This window comes from Pan troglodytes, chromosome 1, assembly GCF_028858775.2.
Source record: "Pan troglodytes isolate AG18354 chromosome 1, NHGRI_mPanTro3-v2.0_pri, whole genome shotgun sequence".
NCBI lineage: Eukaryota > Metazoa > Chordata > Mammalia > Primates > Hominidae > Pan > Pan troglodytes.
The window spans coordinates 207,549,904-207,572,747 of NC_072398.2; the positions used below are offsets into that span (position 1 = coordinate 207,549,904).

The 22,844-nt window shown below is 48.5% G+C and overlaps 1 protein-coding gene across 6 annotated transcripts in view; it reads left to right on the forward strand.

The window, feature by feature from the left end:
• The window catches only part of ASAP3 (ArfGAP with SH3 domain, ankyrin repeat and PH domain 3), a 55,885-nt gene that overhangs the window by 19,442 nt on the left and 13,599 nt on the right, over positions 1–22,844 (forward strand). For all 6 annotated transcript variants that reach the window (XM_016956231.4, XM_016956229.3, XM_016956228.4 and 3 more), the window contains exons 2-7: positions 8,668–8,740; positions 8,836–8,981; positions 12,090–12,164; positions 13,333–13,382; positions 22,247–22,358; positions 22,588–22,673. In XM_016956231.4, coding sequence (XP_016811720.2) covers positions 8,668–8,740; positions 8,836–8,981; positions 12,090–12,164; positions 13,333–13,382; positions 22,247–22,358; positions 22,588–22,673 — 542 coding nt within the window. The remainder of the gene's footprint in view (positions 1–8,667; positions 8,741–8,835; positions 8,982–12,089; positions 12,165–13,332; positions 13,383–22,246; positions 22,359–22,587; positions 22,674–22,844) is intronic.

Consider the following 22,844-nt stretch of genomic DNA (forward strand, 5'->3'; position numbering starts at 1 on the left):
GGGCTTGTTAAACCACAGATTGCTGGACCTCACCCCCAGATTTTCTGATTCAGCTGGAGAATTTGCTTTTCTAACAAGTTCCTGGATGATGCCTGCTGCTGGTTGAGGGCCCCCACCTTGAGAATCTCTGACTATCAGGGATTAAATGGGCCCACGTGAACCCAGAAGCTGAATTTTTTTTTTTTTTTAAGACAGTGTCTCATTCCGTCACTCAGGCTGGAGTGCAGTGGCATGATTATAGCTTACTGCAACCTCGAACTCCTGGGCTCAAGGGCTCCTCTCACCCCAGCCTCCCAAATAGCTGGGACTACAGGTGTGTGTCACAGCACTTGGCTAATTTTGTTTTTAATTTTTTGTAATGGTCGGGTGCAGTGCCTCATGCCTGTAATCCCAGCACTTTGGGAGGCCAAGACAGGAGGATCACTTGAGGTCAGGAGTTTGAAACCAGCTTGGCCAACATGGCGAAACCCCATCTCTACTAAAAATACAAAAATTAGCCGGGCATGGTGGCGGGCACCTGTAGTCCCAACTACTTAGGAGGCTGAGGCAGGAGAATCGATTGAACCTGGGAAGTGGAGGTTGCAGTGAGCCGAGATCACACCACTGCACTCCAACCTGGGCAACAGAGAGAGACTGTGTCTCAAAAAAAAAAAATTTTTTTTTTTTTTTGGTATAGATCGGGGGCGGGGGGGGGGTCTCACTTTGTTGCCGAGGCTGGTCTTGAACTCCTGGGCTCAAGCGATCCTCTCACCTTGGCCTCCCAAAGTGCTGGGATGATAGGAGGGAGCCGCCACACCTGGCTTTTCCTTCATCTATCTAGTTCCATGGGAAACGAGGGCTGATCTCACACAGAGTCAGAAAACAAACCACAGTAAGAACCATACTCATGTTTTCCAAATGCCTCAAGCCTTGCCATGTTTGTGATCTCATTAAGCCTCACGGTAATTCTGTGAGTTAAGCAGAGAATGGATTTTTCTGCCTGTAATCCCAGCACTTTGGGAGGCCGAGGCAGGCGGATCACGAGGTCAGGAGTTTGAGACCAGCCTGGCCAACATGGTGAAACCCCGTCTCTACTAAAGATAAAAATTAGCCAGGCATGGTGGCGGGCACCTGTAATCCTAGCTACTCGGGAGGCTGAGGCAGGAGAATCATTTGAACTTGGGAGACGGAGGTTGCAGTGAGCCGAGATTGCGCCATTGCACTCCAGGCTGGGCAACAGGGCGAGATTCCATCTCAAAAATAAAAAAATAAAAAAATAAAAATCTATTTTAAAGGAGAGGAAGTTTAGAAAACTAGCTGGGCTAGTATCACCCAAGGAGATAATTTTGGAGATGCTGGGGCTAGAATCTTAGTTACTGACTCATCATAGCACTCTGGAAACCTCTCTGCCTTTCCCCAAAATACCTTCCTTTCCCCAGGCTACTATCAGAATTGTCTCCTTAAAACTAAATTTTTTTATGAGTGTGTGGGTGAGTGGATTAAAAAAAAAAACACCTGCATTTCTTTAGCTTAAATCTTTGAGCCCTATTATACCACAGGATAGGTGTTATCAACCAGTGTAAATGATTTTCAGATATTTTCTTGAGAAAGGAGTAATTAGAACTTTTCCCTTTTCATGCTCCCTATGGGCACTTGCATGTTCTTAAGTCTGTGGTTCTCTTGAAGGAAGGGGACATGTCTTATGTGTCCCCACCATCTGGCACCATGCCTGGCTGAAACAGTCACCAAGAAATGCTTGTTGAAATGAATGAATGAATGGAGGAACTATGTTCCTGTCCTTGTCCATTCTTCCCAGAGCACACCTCCCTTCCTGGCAGTCCTACCATTTTTACCAAGCATTCCCTCCCCTCTACCTCGTAGTGCAGTCTCTTTAGTCTCTTTTCTGCCTGTCCAGGGGCCAGAGTTAAGCAACACAGCTTAAGGGACGCCTTCCCCATTCCTTCAAAGCAGACATGGCTCTGTTTTCCCTGGACTCCCAGGAACCTTCCATCATAGCCCTCATCACATTGCATGATAAGTGTCTGCTTATAATGGCTTTTTCTTCCCTTCAATGATGATGTCCTTGAGAGCTGAGATTGTGTCTTTTTTGTTTGTTTTTTGAGATGGATGGAGTCTCACACTGCCCTCCTGGCTGGGGTGCAATGGCGTGATCTCAGCTCACTGCAGCCTCCGCCTCCCAGGTTCAAGCGATTCTCCTGCCTCCGCCTCCCGAGTAGCTGGGACTACAGGCACATGCCACCATGCCCGGCTAATTTTTTGTATTTTTAGTAGAGACGTGTTAGCCAGGATGGTCTCGATCTTGACTTCGTGATCTGCCAGCCTCAGCCTCCCAAAGTACTGGGATTACAGGTGTGAGCCACCGTGCCCGGCTGAGATTGTGTCTTTTTTACGCAGGGTGTAGTGGGCACTCAATAACTAATTGAATGAATAAACAGCCATGTGAACTTGGCTGCCAAGAGCAGTAGGGACGGGAATGGTATCTGGCTGGGAAGCTGTTTCCTGATAGATGTCTGACAAGGGCATCGAAAAACAGTTTGTGGCCGGGCGCGGTGGCTCACGCCTGTAATCCCAGCACTTTGGGAGGCCGAGGCAGGCGGATCATGAGGTCAGGAGATCGAGACCATCCTGGCTAACACGGTGAAACCCCGTCTCTACTAAAAAATACAAAAAATTAGCTGGGCGTGGTGGCGGGCGCCTATAGTCCCAGCTACTCGGGAGGCTGAGTCAGGAGAATGGCGTGAACCCGGGAGGCAGAGCTTGCAGTGAGCCGAGATTGTGCCACTGCACTCCAGCCTGGGCTACAAAGCGAGACTCCATCTCAAAAAAAAAAAAGAAAAGAAAAACAGTCTGTGAGTGATTCGGGTGACTTGTCTCCCTTTACCAGTTAGAGCTAGTTTCAGCCACGAGTGGCAGAATACCCAGTATAACAGTGGCTCAAATAAGAGATTTCTCTTTCATATTAAAGAATTCCACAGATAAGTAGACTGGGGCTGCTAGGGTAGTTTCCTAATCACTAGGGACAAGGCTGATATCTTGTTGCTCCGCCATCCATAACAAATGGCTTCTACTTCATGGTCCAGGATTGCTGCCTGAGCTCTAGACGTCGCCAGCACATTGTAGCCAGAAGAAAGGGGTGACAGAGGGTACCCTTGCATTCCCCTTTTTCCTTTTGTTTTTTTTTTTGTGGGGGGGGGGGGCGTTTGAGACAGGGTCTTGCTCTGTTGCCCAGGCTGGAGTGCAGTGGCACGATCACAGCTCACTATAGCCTCAACTCCCTGGGGTCAAACAGTCCTCCCACCTCAGCCTCCTGAGTAGCTGGAATTATAGGCCCATGCCCCATGCCTGGTTTTTAATTTTTTGTAGAGACAGACTCTCACTATGTTGCCCAGGCAGGCCTCGAACTCCTAGGCTCAAGCGATCCTCCCGCCCCAGCTTCCCAAAGTGTGGGATTACAGCCGTGAGCCACCCCACCCCAGGCCCTTTTTTTCTAAATTAAAAAAAATCGACTTTATTTTTTAGAGCAGTTTTAGGTTCACAGCAAAATTGGGCAGGAAGTACATAGAGTTACCATATACACACAGCCTCCCCCTCTGTCAACAGCTCTTACCAGAGTGGTACATTTGTTTCAATGACCATACACTGACACATCATCACCAAAAGTCCATAGTTTACATTAGGGTTCACTCTTAGTGTTGTACATTCTGTGGGATTGGACAAGTGTATAATTCCATGTATCCACCATTATAGCATCATACAGAAATGTTTCCCTGCCCTAAAAACCCTCTGTGCTTCACCTGTTCCTCCTCGCTACCCCCATCCCTGGCCACCACTGATCTTTTTACTGTCTCCATAGTTTTGCCTTTTCCAGAATATCATATAGTTGAAATCATGTAGTAGCCTTTTCAAATTGGCTTCTTTCACTTAGTGATGTGCATGTAACTTTCCTCTGCATCTTTTCATGGTTTGATAGCTCATTTCTTTTCAGTGATGAATAATATTTCACTCTCTGGATGCATGACAATTTCTTTATCCATTCACCTACTGAAGGACATCTTGGTTGTTTCCAAATTTTGGTAATTATGAATAAAGCTGATGTAAACATCCGTGTGCAGGTATGTATACGTTTTCAACTCATTGAGAAAATATGAAGGAGTATGATTGCTGACTCATTTGGAAAGAGTACGTTTAGTTAAGAAACTGTCAAACTGTCTTCCAAAGTGGCTGTACCATTTTGCATTCCCACCAACAATGGGAGTTTCTGTTGCTCCACATCTTTGTCAGTATTTGTGTTTTGGGGTTATTTATTTATTTATTTTTTATTTGTGTGCGTGTGTGTTTTTTGTTTGTTTGTTTGTTTTTGAGATGGAGTCTCACTCTGTCACCTGGGCTGGAGTGCAGTGGCACTGTCTCAGCTCACTGCAACCTCCGCCTCCTAGGTTCAAATGATTCTCCTGCCTTAGCCTCCCGAGTAGCTGGGACTACAGCGGTGTGCCACCACGCCTGGCTAATTTTTGTATTTTTAGTAGAGACAGGGTTTCACCATGTTTGCCAGGCTGGTCTTGAACTCCTGGCCTCAAGTGATCCACCAGCCTCAGCCTCCCACAGTGCTGGGATTATAGGCGTGAACCACCGTGCCCGGCCTCCCTTTGCCAGTATTTGGTGTTGTCAGTGTTTTGGATTTTGGCCATTCTAACAGGTGTGTAGTCCCTCCCTTCCTTTTTATTTTTCATTTTTTTAAAGCCACTTTATTGAGGTAGGATTGACATGTAAAAAGCTATACATAGTCAGTGTATACAACTTGATGAGTTTGGGGGTTATCTCCCTTCTTTGTAAGATACTTTTTGGAAGTTAACAATTAAAATATTATATTCCATGGCCAGGACTTAGTCCCATGACCACAGTTAGCTGCAAGGTAGGAAATGTAGTCTTTATTCTAGGTTGCCAAGTGGCCATCTGAAAAGTCAGGTTTCTTGTGAAGGAAGAAGAGAGAATGGACACTGGGAGCCACCCAGTGATCTCTGCCACACTACAGGGAAGGGAAATCTTCTCAAACTTGCTTAAAGGAACTTCGTTGGGTGGATTCATGGGTATTTCATGGAATTTCACCAAAGACATAATGTGTGGAGGTTGCCTCTGAAGAGGTAGCATCTGGAAAGTTGCCAGAAACCAGCACCACTCTTCCTCTTCTGCCTTGCTGTGGCGGTGTGGGGCTTGTTCATGTCTTTCTACACATCTGCTCTGTTCTTTTCTCTCTGCATGTGGCAGGAAGGACATCCCAGCTTTAGCATTTCAGTCAGTCAACTAGCTTTCCAGAGCCCAATTCCAAAGTCCTTGGAGAGAGAATCTGATTGGTCCAGCTTGGGTTAGGTGGGAGAGAGAATCTGATTGGTTTAGCTTGAACCAGGTGTCTGTCGACTCTGGCTAGAACAAACAAGGCTGCAGGGGCCCACCTCCAGAGGAAGGGAGGGCAGTTTTCAGAAAATGGGTGTCATGGGATGGGAAGACTCCTCAGAATGTATCTAGAGCATGAACATACTCCTCTCAGGTCCATGTCCCAGGACTTTGCAAACCATCATTCATTTAGGTAAACATTTATTGAGCACCTTCTGTGTGCTAGGTACATGGATCTGCCCTCTAGGGATTTTGGAAATTTTTTTGGAAATTGTTCATATCTTTTTTTTTTTTTTTTTTGAGATGGAGTCTCGCTCCCATTGTGCAGGCTGGAGTGCAGTGGTACCATCTCAGCTCACTGCAACCTCCACCTCTCGGGTTCAAGAGATTCTCCTTCCTCAGCCTCCTGAGTAGCTGGGATTACAGGTGTGCACCACCACGCCCAGCTAATTTTTGTATTTTTAGTAGAGACAGTGTTTTGCCATGTTGGTCAGGCTGGTCTTGAACTCCTGACCTCAGGTGATCCACTGCCTTGGCCTCCCAAAGTGCTAGGATTACAGGCGTGAGCCACTGTGCTGGCCCAGTTGTTCATATCTTTAACCTGAATTGTCTTTTAGAGCGAAATCATAGCTCCTTAAATTACTCACCTTTTAGCTTTCCAGGTTTCAAGATGGGGATCAAGGGATTTGGTAAACACATGCTTCTGTTTCCCCATCTGGATTTTGGGGAACCATAGAGGTGGCCATGTTCTTGCCTCTTTTTTTTTTTCTTTTTCTGTTGGCCAGTTTAGAAAGAAATGTTCTCCCCTCCACCTCTTTGTCTCTTTAGTAAGAAACATTTTGGTTGTTTTTTGTTTGTTTGCTTTGCTTTTTGAGACAGGGCTCCCTCTGTCACCCATGCTGGAGTGCAGTGGCGCAATCAGGGCTCACTGCAGTTTTGACCTCCCCAGGCTCAGGTGATCCTCCCACCTCAGCCTCCCAAGTAGCTGGGACTATAGGCGCATGCCACCACATGGAGATGGGGTTTCGCCAAGCTGCCCAGGCTGGTCTTGAACTCCTTGGCTCAAGTGATCCTCCTGCTTTGGCCTCCCCAAGTGCTGGAATTACAGGTGCACCCCACCACACCCAGCTAATTTATTTATTTTTTCTTTTCGGTAGAGACAAGGTCTCACTATATTGCCTAGGCTGGTCTTGAACTCCTGGCCTCAAGTGATCCTCCTGTTTCTGCCTCCCAAAGTGCTGGGATTATAGGCATGAGCCACCATGCCCAGCCTCATGTTTTAACCAACTCAAATATGATGCCCTCTCCTTAATCTTCCTGATTCTTTTGTTTTCTTTCTTCAGCCCTGGGATGGGCCTCCACGGATCTCAAATATGAAAGTGTCTCAAGTTCACACCCGAGGAGGAGAATGTTAGATTTCTAGCCCCTGTAGGAAAAGCACCTGGAACTTGGCAGACCTTCCTAGCATCAGCAGCAGCTGATGATAACGATCACAGGTGCTGTTCATTTTGAACATACTCCATGCCTAGCACCAAGCTAAATCCTGAATTTGCATCCTCTCATACATATAGCCCTCACACCAACCCTGAGAGGTAGGCATCGATTTCCCCATTTTACACATGGCTAATCAGGAAGCTCAGAAAGAATAGGCAACTTGTGCCCGGGCACGGTGGCTCATGCCTGTAATCCCAGCACCTTGGGAGGCCGAAGCGGGTGGATCACTTGAGGTCAGGAGTTTGAGACCAACCTGGCCAACACAATGAAACCCCGTCTCTACTAAAAATACAAAAAATTAGCCAGGTGGTGGGCACCTGTAATCCCAGCTAGTCAGAAGGCTGAGGCAGGAGAATTGCTTGAACCTGGCAGGCAGAGGTTGCAGTGAGCCAAGATTGTGCAACTGCACTCCAGCCTGAGCAACAAGAGCAAAACTTGGTCTCAAAAAAAATAGGCAACTTGTTCAAGGTCACATAGCCCCCGAGTAGTGGAGCTGAGCTTCATAACTAGACCCCCCTTCCTCCAGAGGCTTCCCACATGCCACCAGCCTCTGAGAACACTCCACATTGCCTCTGAGTTCTGCCCTATGCATGTTCTCCTGTGGGTATCATTTTGAATCTTTGGCAGTACCATTTCCAATGTGTTTACTAACTCTTGTCATGTAACTCTGGAAATCAGACTCTGATCCCATTTTATTTTTGTCACTGGGAAGAACAGCTGGGCTGGGGTCAGGGTGGGGCTGTGGTACATGGATGGAACACTGTTCTGTTGCACCCGGGAAGTCCAGCTCTGTGGCTTCCCCACCATGTGTCTCTGGGTAAGGGCCTCCCATCTCTTGGCTTCAGTTTTCTCATCTATGGGCCCCTTCCAGCTCGACATTCTGTGCTTTCCAAGTTAACTGTGCATTTCGCAAGGATTTCATGAGGTTGTCAACTTCCACGCCCCACTGAAAGGGGGAGTGTTTCCCATCTAGGCTGAGCCTGCTTGGGGCATGTGAGACTTGCTTCTTGCCATCACATCTCTGGCCTTTCCCACATTCTGATGTTTGTTCTGCAGCCTCTGGGCTTTGGGGTTATCTGGTGTTGTCTCTCCAGTTCTCCCCAGTGGTGATGGAGTGTGCTCCCGCCACCCTCTGCCATCTCCCCAGACTCAGGTAACTGAATGCCTCCAACCCCTCTCTGCTCACCCATAGCATCCTGGCCTCTTCCTCCTTGTCCTGACATAACTGTTTATTGAGCCTGGGGTTTGGTGAACGAGTGTCCCCTGCTTTGTATCTTAAGGGAACATAGAGATGTGTGTGTTCTCCCCTCTGGCCTTTTGCTCAGCATTTTGTACATATTTACAAATCATTCATCTTCTCAGCAACTCCACAAGTCCCCTAGTATCATCCCCATTTTGTAGACAAGGCACTCAAGGCTCAGAGAAGTTAACAGATTTGTCTAACGGACACACCAGCTACTGCCAGAGGCAAGATTCAAACCCAGGCCTGGCACACCCTGTCATGCCACATACCTTTGACTCACTACATTTACGTTGCATTGGATTCAGGGAGAAAAGTCTGTGGTCTTCTTGGAGTGGTGTGACTGGTCTGTGGTTTCTGTGTGGTTTTTTGTTTGGTGGGGTAAACAGGAAGACCCTAGGGATAAGTTCCAGAGGACAGCAAAACTCAATGTATTTGTTTGGAGGGCAGTGGGGGGGTGGAAATCATAGAGACAGCGTTCCTGAAGGAAGCACCCTATTCCAGCTTGGCATCCCTGAACCTCTGTCCACATTTGCTTCCAGATCTTGGAAGGAGACCAAGCCATCCTGCAGAGAATAAAGAAGGCTGTGCGGGCAATCCATAGCTCCGGCCTTGGTAAGTGAGCCTGCTGGGTGCCCCGCCTGGTCAGGAAGCCCCTCTCCCAGCCCCAGCCTGGAGCTAACTCCAAGCTCCCGTCTGTACCTCCACAGGCCATGTGGAGAATGAAGAGCAGTACCGAGAGGCCGTGGAATCCTTAGGCAACAGCCACCTGTCCCAGAACAGCCATGAGCTGTCCACAGGCTTCCTAAACTTGGCCGTGTTCACCCGCGAGGTTGCTGCGCTCTTCAAGAACCTGGTGAGGCCCCTGTCTCTTCCTTGCCCAGACTCAGGGTAAATCTAGTGGTCTTAAGAACCTGACTGGGAAAGGGTCCGTTTCCTTCCTTCTCCCAGTTTGCCCTTGATCTCTGACCTGAGTTCAGACCTGAGGTCCCTTTCCAGCCCTGACCTTTCTTTTGGATAATCCTCCTTTCTCTCTGGCTTCTTACCCAACTAACTCTTCTCTCTGTTCTCCTCCTTCTCTTCACCCAGGAGCAGAGGGGGTCTCACAGCAGGGAAGAGCCCCGTGCAAGGGAGGGTTCCCTGGAGGAGCTTTGGGATAAAGGAGAGACAGGCTCGGGGGTTCCTACCTTTATACCACTACTGCTGCCACTGCCACCACCACCGCTGCCACCGCCTCCTCCTCTCCTCACTCCCTCTTTGTCCTCTGCTTTCCCAATCCACATCTGCTTCGTACTTAAATCCCAGGACCTGTCCCTGCCTCCACAAGCCTCTCAGCCCCTGTACATGACCCAGTGGCCTCGGTTGCTTCCCGATGGCCTCCTTGGTGACTGCCTCCTCTCTGGTCCTTCAAGTCCTCTCCTCAAGGCCACCCTGTGACAGCAGCTCTTCCCATGTGCAGGCACAGTTCTCACTAGTTCATGTGTTCACTCATTCGATCCAGATGCACAGCTCTGTGGGGCTGGTGTGACTGTTGTCTCCACCTTACAGGCTAGGAAACTAGGACCTCAAGGTTAAGCAGCTTGCCCGAGGTCACACGGTTCGGTTTGAACCCAGGTTGTCTGGCTCCAGAGTCCAAGCATAAGCCTGGCTACACTGCCTCCCAGGAAAGCCTCTCATCTCCCTCCAGGCTCCATGGCACTGGACCAGCTCTTGTGGCTCCAGTCCTACCCAGCATCCTCCCTGGTTGGCAGGGGCCACATCATCCTCGAGAGGCAGTGTGCTCAGTGGTTAAGCACCCAACCTTGGACCTAGACTCCAGCTTGGAATCTTCACTCTGCTGCTTACTAGGTCAAGTCACTCAGTCTGCCCAAGCCCCAGGTCTCTCATCTGTGAAACTGGGATAATAATGCTGCCTACCTCACAGAGCGGTAATGAGGATTAAGCAAGTTAGTGCCTACTTTATGGTAAGCGCTCAGTAAATGTTGGCTAATATTATATTAATGGCAAAACAGCAATTACTTTTGCACCAGCCTAATAAAATCTATCATTGTTATAGCTCTTGGCATAGCTGTGCCTCGTACACTGTCCTGCATGTAAAAAGCCTTTAACAGTGTTTGAGGCTGGGTGCAACATTTCATACCTTAATCCCAGTGGTTTAGGAGCCTGAGGTGTGTGGATCGCTTGAGCCCAGAAGCTCTAGACCAGCCTGGGCAATGTAGTGAGACTCTGACTCTACAAAAGTATGAAAATTGCCGGGTGCGGTGGCTCACGCCTGTAATCCCAGCACTTTGGGAGGCCAAGGTGGGCGGATCACTTGAGGTCAGAGATTCGAGACCAGCGTGGCCAACATGGTGAAACTGTCTTTGCTAAAAAATACAAAAATTAGTTGGGTGTGGTAGCAGGTGCCTGTAATCCCAGCTACTCAGGAGGCTGAGGCAGGAGAATCACTTGAACCCGGGAGGCGGAGGTGGCAGTGAGCTGAGATCATGCCACTGCACTCCAGCCTGGGTGACAGAGCGAGACTCCATCTCAAAAAAAAAAAAAAAAAAATGCCAGGTGTGGGGGCGTATGCCTGTGGTCCCAGCTACTTGGGATGCTGAAGTAGGAAGATCAGTTGAGCCTGGGGGAAGTCGAGGCTGTAGTGAGCGTGATCACACCACTGTGCTCCAGCCTGGGTGACAAAGCAAGACCCTGTCTCAAAAAAAAAAAAATAGTGTTTGAGTTCAATTGAATTAGTGTACTTCTTTGTCTTCACCTCTTCTCTCCCTGTTTCAGTCAAACTAGTGTTTCCTGGGGGTCTGCTGTCTAGTGGACATTGTACCAGGGGTTGGTGACACAGGAAAGTGTCAGACTGCCTCAGAGAGCCACAGTCTAGTGGGGGAGAGAAAAACTAGGGTGTGGACTAGTATCAAGAAATACCAGCAGCATGGCACAAACTCAAGGACCCAGCAGCTGGTGTCAGAGGCCTAGTGCTGCCATGGTTCAGAAAAGGGGAGATCAGCATAGACCAGGCGGGAGGAGTAGCCAGGAGAGGCTTCCTGGAGGAGGAGAGACCCAAGCTGTACCTTGGAAGCTGGTTGAAATATTAGGCCTCTTTAGGTTGCGAAATCACAGAAACCCAACTCAAACTAGGTTAAATTTTTAAAAGGGAATTCATTAGCCCCTGTAATGAGAAGTCCAGGGGCGCAGCTGGCTTAGGCTCTATCCTTTCCTCTTAAGGTAGTTTCTCTGTCTCTGCTCAGTGGACAGGATAGCCCAGCAGGCCCAGATGCCCATCTTACCAGAATAAAGATGGTCTTTCTCCCACAACTTAGGCAGAAAAATCCCAGCGAGGATTGTGATTGGCTGGCTTGGGTGCGTGCCTGTTCCCTATCCAGTCCCTCTATCCTGGGGCTGGGGTGCCCTGCTCAGATCTGACTTCTGTGTTTACCCCATCTGACCACAGAGGAGGAGTTCCCCACAGGAAAGGGAGTTCTATGACCATTAATAGGGGAGGCTCTGAAGCGTTAGCCAGCCCAGAACAACAGACGTGCACTACAGGTCAACTTGAGAGAGTCAGAGAGGAGAAGGGAGGCTGCTCCTGGCGAGGAACAGGGGAGAGATTGACTGTGGGATGCTGCTGGAGCAGTGCAGCGATGAGGCTGGAGCCATCAGGGAAGGGGCTCACTCCGACACACCTCGGCCTCCCCTCCTGCCCCCTTTCACACAGGAAGCCTGGCGGGCAGCAGGTCAGCCATCCTAAGCAGACCCCAGAGCTGGATCCTCTAGTCCCCCCCCAGGCTCAGCACTCCTGCCATGACGGTCCCCCTTACTTGGCTGTCATCTCTTTGATAACATCTTTTCCTCTCCCCTACTTCCCTTCCCCGCTGCTCTCTTTGCCAAGTGATGCTTCACTGTACCCCGAATCCCTAGGGGCTGGATGCCGGTCACCTGAGGCGGGAATGGGCGTCTCTGTTTTTTCCAGATTCAGAACTTGAACAACATTGTCTCTTTCCCCCTGGACAGTCTGATGAAGGGGCAGCTGAGGGACGGTCGACAGGTGAGTCTCCATGCTGGGAGTGGTGGTGGGACAGAGTAAAAGAGGGGTGGGCAGGAGACTGTTGGGGGGCAGGGCTGGACTGAGGGTGGAGGCCAGGTGAAGGGGCTGTCTTAGCGGGAGTGATGAGCCTGGGGAGGTCTGGAGGACCTGGCTCGGGTCAGCCTAGGATGACTGACCTGCTGTCTGCCAGGCCCCTTGTGTGAAACATCTCATGTAAATCTTACAACCATCCTATGAGGTAGGCTTTGTGGGTACACTCATCCCCATTTTGCAGTTGAAATTCGAGGCCAAGGGAGTTAGGTAACCTGCCGATGGTTTACATAACTAGGAAGTAGAGAGCCCATGTGGGAATCCAGGGATCCTGAATCCCATACTCGAGCTGCTCTCTCTGTGCCTGGCAGCCCTTGGCTGGATGCAGAGTGGAGCTCAAAGAAGGTGACAGAATAATCTCCCTGGGCAATCTGCCCCAGACGGCCCAGGGGAGGAGCCGTGCTCCCCCAAGAGGGTTCCCTCCCTGCCCTAGGCTGCCAGCGTGGCACCAGCCTGCTAACCACACAAACCAGATAGGCAGCTTTTTCACCTTGGGAGTCTCGGGGTTGTTCAGAAGGGTGTGAGCAGCCTGGCTGGATGAAGCTTAGGCAAGCTAGGCGGGGGGTAGTCAGGTCTCCCTGGTTTGCTATATGGCCTGGGGTAGACTTCTCAACCTCTCTGTGCATGTTCCTTGACCTGTACCCTTGCTCTAAGAGGATGATCTAGCACCAGGCAGGAGAAAATGCTGGGCTAAAGTTAGGCAGGGGGAATTTGGCCTTCATCCTCCCATCCTCATGGTCATGACTGATCTCTCTTCTGAGCAAGAGGACTCAGGGTAGAGCCCAAAGATCTCTTCACACCCCAAGCCATGGCCCACCAAACCTGACTGATTCTTGGCATCTCTGGGGAGGAGAAAGTCTGCTGGGAGGAGGGCCTTAGCTCTGAGAAATGGGGTCAGCTGAGCCTGTTTGGTGGGGGCAGGTTTGCAGCAGGACTGTGGGGGCAGGGGCTGGTTAGAGAAGGGCTCTGAGCAGCTCAGGGGAGCACACTAGCAGGTCCTCCTACAGGCAGCAGAGCATACTGTTTATTCCAGTGCTCCAGCTTCCCTCTGGGCAAATTGTCCTTTTTTAACCCACAGGATTCCAAAAAGCAGCTGGAGAAGGCATGGAAGGACTATGAAGCCAAAATGTAAGTGGCCACAGCCAGGGTCGTTTGTCTGGGAGAGTAGCACTTAGGCTGGATAGGGAAGAACCTAAATGCTGCCGAGACATGTCATCCAGAATTGGGTGACATCTGGCTCTGTAGAGGCATTTACAGCAGATTGTTTATACCCAGACCTGACTGGATTCTGGGGACTGGGCCACGAGACCACCAAAGGAGCTATTGTGAAGGGACCTCAGGATGCTGCTCTCAGAGTCCCATCTGCTCAGTGGTGCCAGACATGGGCAGGGATGGGAAGGAGCTAGCACTGACCAAACACCTCCGCGTGCTGGCCATTTAATCTTCACAGTCACCCTGTCATGTGAGAGAGAGGTATTAGTATCACAATTACCACAGGAGGACTCAGAGAGGTTAAGTCACTTGCCCAAGGCCCCACAGCTTGGCAGAGGCAGAACTGGGGTTTATGCCCCTTGCTCCTCGTTCCTCAGTGTCAGTTGGTATATCTAGAGAAGGAAATGGCTTTCTGTGTCCTGTGCACACCACACGATACTCCAGATGTCTCACCAGCTACTGGGACATCATGGGGAAAGAAGGAGCCTCAGGCAACCAGTGGCCAATTCCTCCTGGGCAGAGACTCCTTGGGCTCTGTCTTATGAGGAGTCTGTCCAGATCCCAGCCTTTGCCCTCTGCCCAGCCAGGCCCATACTGTAGAGCATTGTTTGTGCTTTTTTGTAAAATTTTGTTTTCTCTTGCATTTTGCCAAAGCAATTTATGCTTATTATGAATAATTTTGAAAATATGGAGAAGTAAAAGAAGAAAAAAAATTAATCATCCTTAGCAGAGGCTTAGGGTTATGGCAGGCGGATAATACTCTCTGTTGTTTGAATTTTTTTTTTTACAAGGTCTGGGTAACATTGCAGTTTTCATCATTAAAAAAAAAAGGTGGGATGGGGAGAAACTACCCAAAAATAGGAGAAAAATTCTTAATTTTCAAGCCTAAAATATTAACATTTTAACATTTATTTTTCTATGTATGAAGAAATGTTTTTATAAAAATGAGATCATAACAACATACTGTTTTGTAATCTGCTTTTTTCATTCAAAAAATACATTGTGGCCATCTTTGTACACCATTACATATTCTTCCACAACATCAATCAAACGGGTGTGCCAAAACCTGCATAAGCCATTATGTATTTAATCTGTTCCTGTCATTGGAGAAGCATCCTTGGATTTAAATATTTGTCCCTACTCATAATTATTTCTGCAGGATCAATTTCAAGAAGTAGATCCTGGAGCTTTTTATTGTTCCCTCAGCTCCCAGAGCCATGGCACCGCTCCAAGTCTGAGGCAAGGTCACATCTTGTCCCTGAACAAGCATCTCCAGCCCCAGCTGTGGGCATAGATCCTGTGATGAAGGGTGTAGACACTGTGTGGCCATCCCTGTGGGGCCCTATCCCTGCCTGTGATGGGGCACGGCCATCTGCTCTCACTGGAGGCCCAGGGACGGGTAGTGAGGGCACAGGCTGACCTTGTCTTCATGATTTGCTGTGGGGCCACATGGCCCTCTTCTTCCTGAGTTACCTTAACTAAGCCGTTAGACTTTCGGGGATCGTCTACCAAATGGAAATAATAAGCTCTACTCTGCTGACCTTCCCAAAGCAGGTCTGCTTTTCCTAGGTTTCTATATTGAGCCTTCCTGTAGGATTTCATTTACAGGCCAGACTCCATTTAGTTGATGGGAAAGGGGGCTTGGCTGAGGTTATTCGGTGAGTTATCGATAGGACCTGGACTAGAACCCAGGGCTTCTGAGTCTAGTGCTATTTCTGCCACGTGGTCTCCTGGCTCCCACCATGGAGCCACATAGTTTGAGCTAATGTCTTGGCACGGGTGACTGTACACTCCTTTTCATACGGGCTCCAGGTGTAGCCAGATATGCGTGAGCCGTAAGTTCCTATGTAATTTCACCACATTCCTACCAAACAAGTCTGAGCAGCAGCTGGAAGGGCCCAGGGCCCTGATAGCATCTGTCAAATACCACTGGGAGCTTCACCCCTGGCTGTTCATATAGGAGGAGGATTACCTCTCCACGTGGGGCTGCTGAGAAAGGCATCCCAGGCCCTGTACAGAGGCCAAATTTATCTAGGCAGTTCCATGTACAGGTCTGTTTCCTCATCTGTACAATAGGGACAGTAATACCTTTCAGGGTCAATGCGGCGACGAATAAGCACGGTGCATATAAAGCACTCAGCACTTCAGTTCAGCAAGTATTTATTGACTACCTATATGAGCCAGAACTAGGACCAGAATAACACAGGAAGAGATTGACAGGCAGAAACCCACACATCTGCTGGTAGCATTTACCCTAGCCAGCTTTTAATCTTGTGCAAGCCATTTTCCTTCTCTGGATCTCAGCTTCATCATCTGTAAAATGGTCCCTGTTCTGAGAGAGACTGTTATCTCTCAGAAAATAAACAGTGTGACTGTCAGCAGCTCGCAGGAATGAGGCAGGGAAGGAGGAATGGAACAAACCTGAGTCACAGTGTTGGTTGCTTGGGCTGCCCCTAAGGCTTAGGCACCAGCCAGTCCTGGGTTCAACTCCTGGCCCCACCACTTAACAGCTGTGTGACTTGGACAAGTGACTTATCTCAGCCACAGGCTCCTCTTCTATAAAATGGGATAACGATCCTGCCTTATGGGGCTATCATTTTAACATGTGAAGGGCCTAGCAGAGTGCCTGGGCCTAAAAATTATAACTAGGAGCCTGTAATCCTAGGACTTTGGGAGGCCAAGACAGGAGGATCACTTGGGCTCAGGAGTTCGAAACCAGCCTGGGCAACATAGTGAGACCTTGCCTCTATTTAAAAAATTGATAATAATAATACATATATAATAAATATAATACATATATTTAGAAGCCACACATGGTGGCTAATGACTGTAATCTCAGCTACTTGGGAGGCTGAGGCAGGAGGATTGCTTAAGGCCAGGAAATTTGAGACCAGCTTGGGAGACAGAGCTAGACCTTGTCTCTAAAAAAGAATAATAATAATAATTAGTAATAATAGCAGCTTCTACTTTAGAGTTTCCTTTGTGCCAGGCAGTGGAGTAAGGTCTTTGCATCTATTACCAGATTTATTCTCCCTGGCAGGGAAAGCTGCTATTGTTATTCCCAATTTATAGGTAAGTAGTGAGGAATCCCTGCCACCTAAGCGTGGCTCAAGGTTTCAAGGTTGGTGGGTGTGTGGTATTTAAATACTTTCCTGCCTGCACCAGGAGTACCTGTACCCATCCCATGAATAACACTGGACTGTTGCTGTAGTCTCCTTCTGCAATGATCTCGGTCTTAGTAACTAGCATTTAAGTACTTTCACCCACTATTTCATTTCATTCCTTCTATTGCAATTCCACTCATAAGACAGAAAAATGTTTCTAACATTTGAAATGTTTTAAAAATGTTGGTGATCCTTTGAGGATAGGGAAGGAATGGGACTTGTTATTTTATAGGGGAAGAAAAGCACTCCCCAGCTATTAGGTCATCTCAGAATGACTATGTCAGACTTTGTAGGGAAAATCTCTATGAATTATCTTAGCTGAGGCTGAGGGACAGAACTGTGATAATTGACAAAGCCATTTTGTCACAGCTGTGTACATTTTGTCAAAGCTGAAGTACATTGACAAAGTTGTGTACTTCACGGCTTATCTACACCCTGAGTTAAGTAGCATCTTTTAATCTCTACTAGCATTCAAAAAATAAAAGAAAGAAAGAAGAAAGTACCATATGCTGAAAAAAATTATCTAAAAGGGATCACCAGTATTTACTACTCTGTCATCATTGCCATCACTTGAATCATCATAATCCTACCATTCATTGAGGGCTTGCCATATGCCAGGAACTGTACTGTTTCCTATGCATTATATTATCCAAGGACTAGATGTCATTACAGTGGTTCCCCCTTATCCTTGGGGGATACGTTCCGAGACCCCCAGTGGATGCTTGAAACTGAAGATGATACTGAACCTTACATTAGGTTGGTGCAAAAGTAATTCCGGCAGTTTTTGGCATTAAAATGTAATCTGTGCTTTTTCCTATATATACGTACCTATGATAAAAATTAAGCACAGTAAGAGATGAACAACAATAGTAATAAAATAGAACATAGTAGCATCACTACTCTTGCACTCTGGGGCCATTATGAAGTAAACTAAGGGTTACTTGAACACAAGCACTGCAATAGTAAAACAGCTAATCTGATAACCAAGAAGGCTACTGAATGACTAATGGCAGGTGGTATAGACCAGGGGTCCTCAACCCCTGGGCCATGGACTGGTACGGGTCCAAGGCCTGTTAGGAACCTGGACTGAACAGCAGGAGGTGAGCGTTGGCAGGCGAGCGAGCATTACCGCCTGAGTTCCGCCTCCTGTCAGATCAGCATGGCATTAGATTTTCACAGAAGCACGAACCCTATTGTGAGCTTCACATGCCAGGGATCTAGGTTGCATGCTCCTTATGAGAATCTAAGCCTGATGATCTGAGCTGGAACAGTTCCATCCCAAAACCACCCTCCCCCACCCTGCTATCCGTGGAAATATTGTCTTCCATGAAACCAGTCCCTGGTGCCAAGATGTTGGAGACTGCTGGATAGACAGTGTAAATACACTGGACAAAAGGATGATTGATGTTCCAGGCAGGATGGAGCAGAAGGATGGAGGATTTCACATGCCACTCATAATGATGCATAATTTAAAACTTACAAATTGGGCTGGGCATGGTGGCTCATGCCTGTAATTCCAGCACTTTGGGAGGCCGAGGCAGGCAGATCACCTGAGGTCAGGAGTTCGAGACCAGCCTGAAACACATTGTGAAACCCCAGCTCTACTAAAAATACAAAAATTAGCTGGGTGTGGTTGTGGGCGCCTGTAATCCCAGCTACTTGGGAGGCTGAGGCAGGAGAATTGCTTGAACCTGGGAGGCAGAGGTTGCAGTGAGCTGAGATGGCGCCATGGCACTCTAGCCTGGGTGACGAGCAAAATTCCATCTCAAAAAAAAAAAAAAAAAAAAAAAGACAAAAAAACTTATGAATTGTTTATTTCTGGAATTTTCCATTTAATATTTTTGGACAGGGGTTGACCATGAATAACTGAAACCACAGAAAGCAAAACTACAGAGAAGGGGGGACTACAGTATTATTCTCATTTTCCAAATGGGGAAACAAGCTCAGAAAGTTTTATAAAGGTTAAGTAAGTGAAGGAGCTGCCATTCAAATCCAGAATCTACATTTCTAACCACTGTACTGTATTGTGGTTTGCTTTTTGTCCATTTACTCTGGAGCAGATATCTTTCCATGTCAGTACAGTCATCCCTCATTATCCATGGGGGATTGGTTCCAGGACCCCCGCAGATACCAAAATCTGAGGATGCTAAAGCCCCTTAGTCAGCTGCCTATATCCTCAGGCTTTACACCCACAGATATGGAGGGCCGATCACATGTACAGATATTCCTTCTTCTTTTTTTTTTTTTCTTGAGACAGAGTCTACTCTGTTGCCCAGGCTGGGGTGCAGTGGTGCAATCATGGCTCACTGCAGCCTTGAACTCCTGGGCTCAAGTGATCCTCCTACCTCAACCTCCCATGTCGCTGGGACTTACAGGACCGTGCTACCATGCCTGGATAATGGTTTAAAATTTTGTTTTAAAGTAGAAACGGGGTCTTGCTATGTTGCCCAGGCTGGTCTTGAACTCCTGGCCTCAAATGATCCTCCCACCTCAGCCTCCCAAAGCACTTGGATTACAGGCATGAGCCACTGCACCTGGCCAATCTTCATTCTAACAGCTGCATGATATTTCTATATATCGCCATACTATTATTTGTCTAACTACTTCCTACTGATGGACATTTAACTTATTTTCCATTTTTGACTATTGAAAGATATGGTAACAGTGTACACTGGGAGACTCCCCCTACCCCAGCCCACCTGATGTCACTTGGTCTCCCTCATTCCTTTTTTTTTTTTGGAGAGACAGGGTCTTGCTCTGTCACCCAGGCTGGAGTGCAGTGGCACAATCACAGCTCACTGCAGCCTTGACTTCTTGGGCTCAAGGGATCCTCCTACCTCAACCTTTTGAGTAGCTGGGACTATAGGCACACACCACCATGCCTGGATCATTTTTAAATTTTTCTGTAGAGACAGGGTTTCACCATGATGCCCAAGCTGGTTTCGAACTTCTGGGCTCAAGCAATCCTCTCACCTTGGCCTCACAAAGTGCTGGGATTACAAGCATAAGCTTCCACGCCCAGCCCTCCCTAATTCCGTAGCAAGCTGCCAGGCACTGCTGCTGAGATGCTGCTGAGATGCTGCAGGCCCAGCCGTCACCTCCCCTCTCTGCTGCTTTTTTTCAGATTCACAGAGAAGTCTGTCCTGACCCTCAGGCCTGGTTCACAGGATCAGTTCCTACCCTACTTCTACCACTCTTTACAAACTCTTGCTTAAGCTTAAGAAAGCTTAAGGAAATAAAAAATAACCCCCTCTTTAAAATTAAAAAAAAAAAAAAAAAGCCTACAGAGCCTGCAATGTCTGGAGACAGCTGGGGGGATGCTACTGGCAGCTAGTGGGTGGAGGTCAGGGAGGCTGCTAAACATACAAACCACCAGGCAGCCCCCCATAACAAAGAATCATCTGGCCAAAAATGTTATCAGTTCCATGGTTGAGAAACTGCTCTACAGGTCCCCAGGGACAGATTCTGTATATGAACACTATCCCAGAGGTCTTACCTACTCAGGAGGGCCCAGAACTTTAGAGTCAGAAGGGACCTGAGAACTTACCGTAGACCATTGCTTCCTCCATTTACAGATGGGAAAACAGAGGCCTTGAGGGGCCTACAGTAAAAGCTGCCATGTGTCTTCTATGTGCTGAGTCTTTTGCATGCTGTGCCTCATCTGGGTACAGATAAGAATCTCCGTTTTCCAGATGAGGAGACCAAGGCTCAGAGAGGGGAATAAATGCAGCCAGCAAGCAGCAGAGCTTGTATTAATCCCACTCTGTCTTTGTCTTCTCTGCTCAGGGCTGGCCCCCACTTGAGAGCAGAACTATTAAGCAAGCCCTTTCCTTTACATGGGATTTGGAGTCACATGCACCCAGCCTGAGATGTGGAAATACTCTCCTGGCTGTGAGTGGGTAGTCTGCTGGGCATGGGATTTCCAGGAAACCATTTACACACAGATCCACCCATCCCCAAAGAGGGAAAACAGCCAACCTCTGAGGGGGAAGGCCCCAGTTACTCTTAGCTACAAGGATGGGAAGCGCTTTCTGTCTCCACTTAAAAAGAGAAGAGCACGGTGGGGCGTGGTGGCTCATGCCTGTAATTTCAGCACTTTCAGAGGCTGAGGTGGACAGATCACTTGAGGCCCGAGTTCAAAGACCAGCCTGGCCAACATGGTGAAACTCCATCTCTACTAAAAATACAAAAGTTAGCTGGGTGTCGGCCAGGCACAGTGGCTCACGCCTGTAATCCCAGCACTTTGGGAGGCTGAGGTGGGTGGATCACCTGAGGTCAGGAGATCAAGACCATCCTGGCTAACATGGTGAAACCCCATCTCTACTAAAAATACAAAAAAATTAGCCAGGCATGGTGACACCCACCTGTACTCCCACCTACTCGGGAGGCTGAGGCAGGAGAATCGCTTGAACCCAGGAGGCCGAGGTTGCAGTGAGCCGAGATCATGCCGTTGCAGTGAGCCAAGATCGTACCACTGCACTCCAGCCTGGGCAACAGAGCGAGACTCCGTCTGAAAAAAAAAAAAAAAAGATTAGCTGGGCATGGAGGTGGGCACCTGTAATCCCAGCTACTCAGGAGGCTGAGGCATGAGAATGGCTTGAACCTGGGAGGTGGAGGTTGCAGTGAGCTGAGATCGCACCACTGCACTAAAAAAAAGAAAAAGAAAGAAAAAGAAAATAAAAGAACAAAGGTTTTCTGAGCTTTAAGTATGAAGCTCCATGGGCTCAGAAGAATGAAAGCACTTTGAAATAACTCAGAAACAGAAAGTCAAACACTGCATGTTCTTTCTCCCTTATAAGTAGGGGGTAAGCAATGGGTACATGTGGACAGACAGAGCAGAATAGTAGACATTGGAGACTTCAAAAGGTGGGAGGATAGGTGAGAGATGAAAAATTACCTATTGGGTACCATGTACACTATTCGGGTGATGGGTACTCTAAAAGCCCAGGCTTCACCACTGCACAGTATATCCACGAAACAAAACTGCACTTGTACCCCCGAATCTATAAAATTAATACAAATAAAAAAGATTGAAGGCACCTGTGCTCTTAAATCCTTTCCAGGAAAATCAGAACTGTTTGCCCCAAATCTCACTTGGCCCTTGTTTGAGTCCTTCATCCCCCTGAATAAACACCTTCAAATCCTTCCCATTACTCTTGGGATAAAGACCAAGAATATATTAACATGGTGTGAATTAGACCCTGCATGGTCTGGCACCTCCTTACCTTAGCTGGCACCAGCCCTCTCCATCTTGGCACTATCGCTCCTGCCTTGGGGCCATCACATGGTCCAGCCCTCTTGCCCAGCAGTAGCTTCCTCCAAGCTTCTCAGGCTTCAGATCCCAGCTCAGACATCACTTCCCGACTAGCCCCAACGAGGTTGGATCCCCATTTTCTCTCCCATAGTTCTCTGTGTGGCTGTGATTTGATTCATGTCTTTCTCCCCCACCACTCTGTGGATTCCCTAAACTGTCTTGTTCATTGTACCCAGCCCCACCACACAGCTGGCACAGGAGGGCCTCCTGCACCATGTGGCCCCTTTGCTCATGCATCCTTGGCAGAAGAGGACATAGGGGCTGGTGAGACTTGTTCAGGCTTCTCTTTCCTTGGGGTCTAGGGCCAAGCTGGAGAAGGAGCGCGATCGGGCCAGGGTGACAGGAGGGATCCCTGGGGAGGTGGCCCAGGACATGCAGAGAGAGCGGCGCATCTTCCAGCTGCACATGTGTGAGGTAAGGGGTGCTCTGGATGAGGGAGGGAGGGCATGGGATGTGTCTTCCTGTCTGCCTCTCCAGGGGACCAGTCACAGCCTCAGCTCAGGTCCTGGCCACATGGCCCTGTGGGATGTCACCAAGGCCCAGTCGCAGCCAGGAGGATTAGCCTGGGATGGGGACTGCAGCCCCTCGTTCCCAGGATTCTGCTTCAGCTCACATCACGTATCTTGCCCTGCCCTCCTCCTAGTATCTGCTCAAAGCCGGGGAGAGCCAGATGAAGCAAGGTCCTGACTTCCTTCAGAGCCTCATCAAGTTCTTCCACGCCCAGCACAAGTAGGTATCTTCCCGTGTCCCTGCCACTAACCCTTCCAGTGTCACAGAACAAGGCCCCTCTCAAGGTGTGATAGACCTGAGAGTCTCTTTGGAGGCCTGCGTCTTTTTGGCAGAACTTTCATAGCTCCTCACTGAGTGCTCACCGGGTGTCAGGCATGAATACTTTACAAA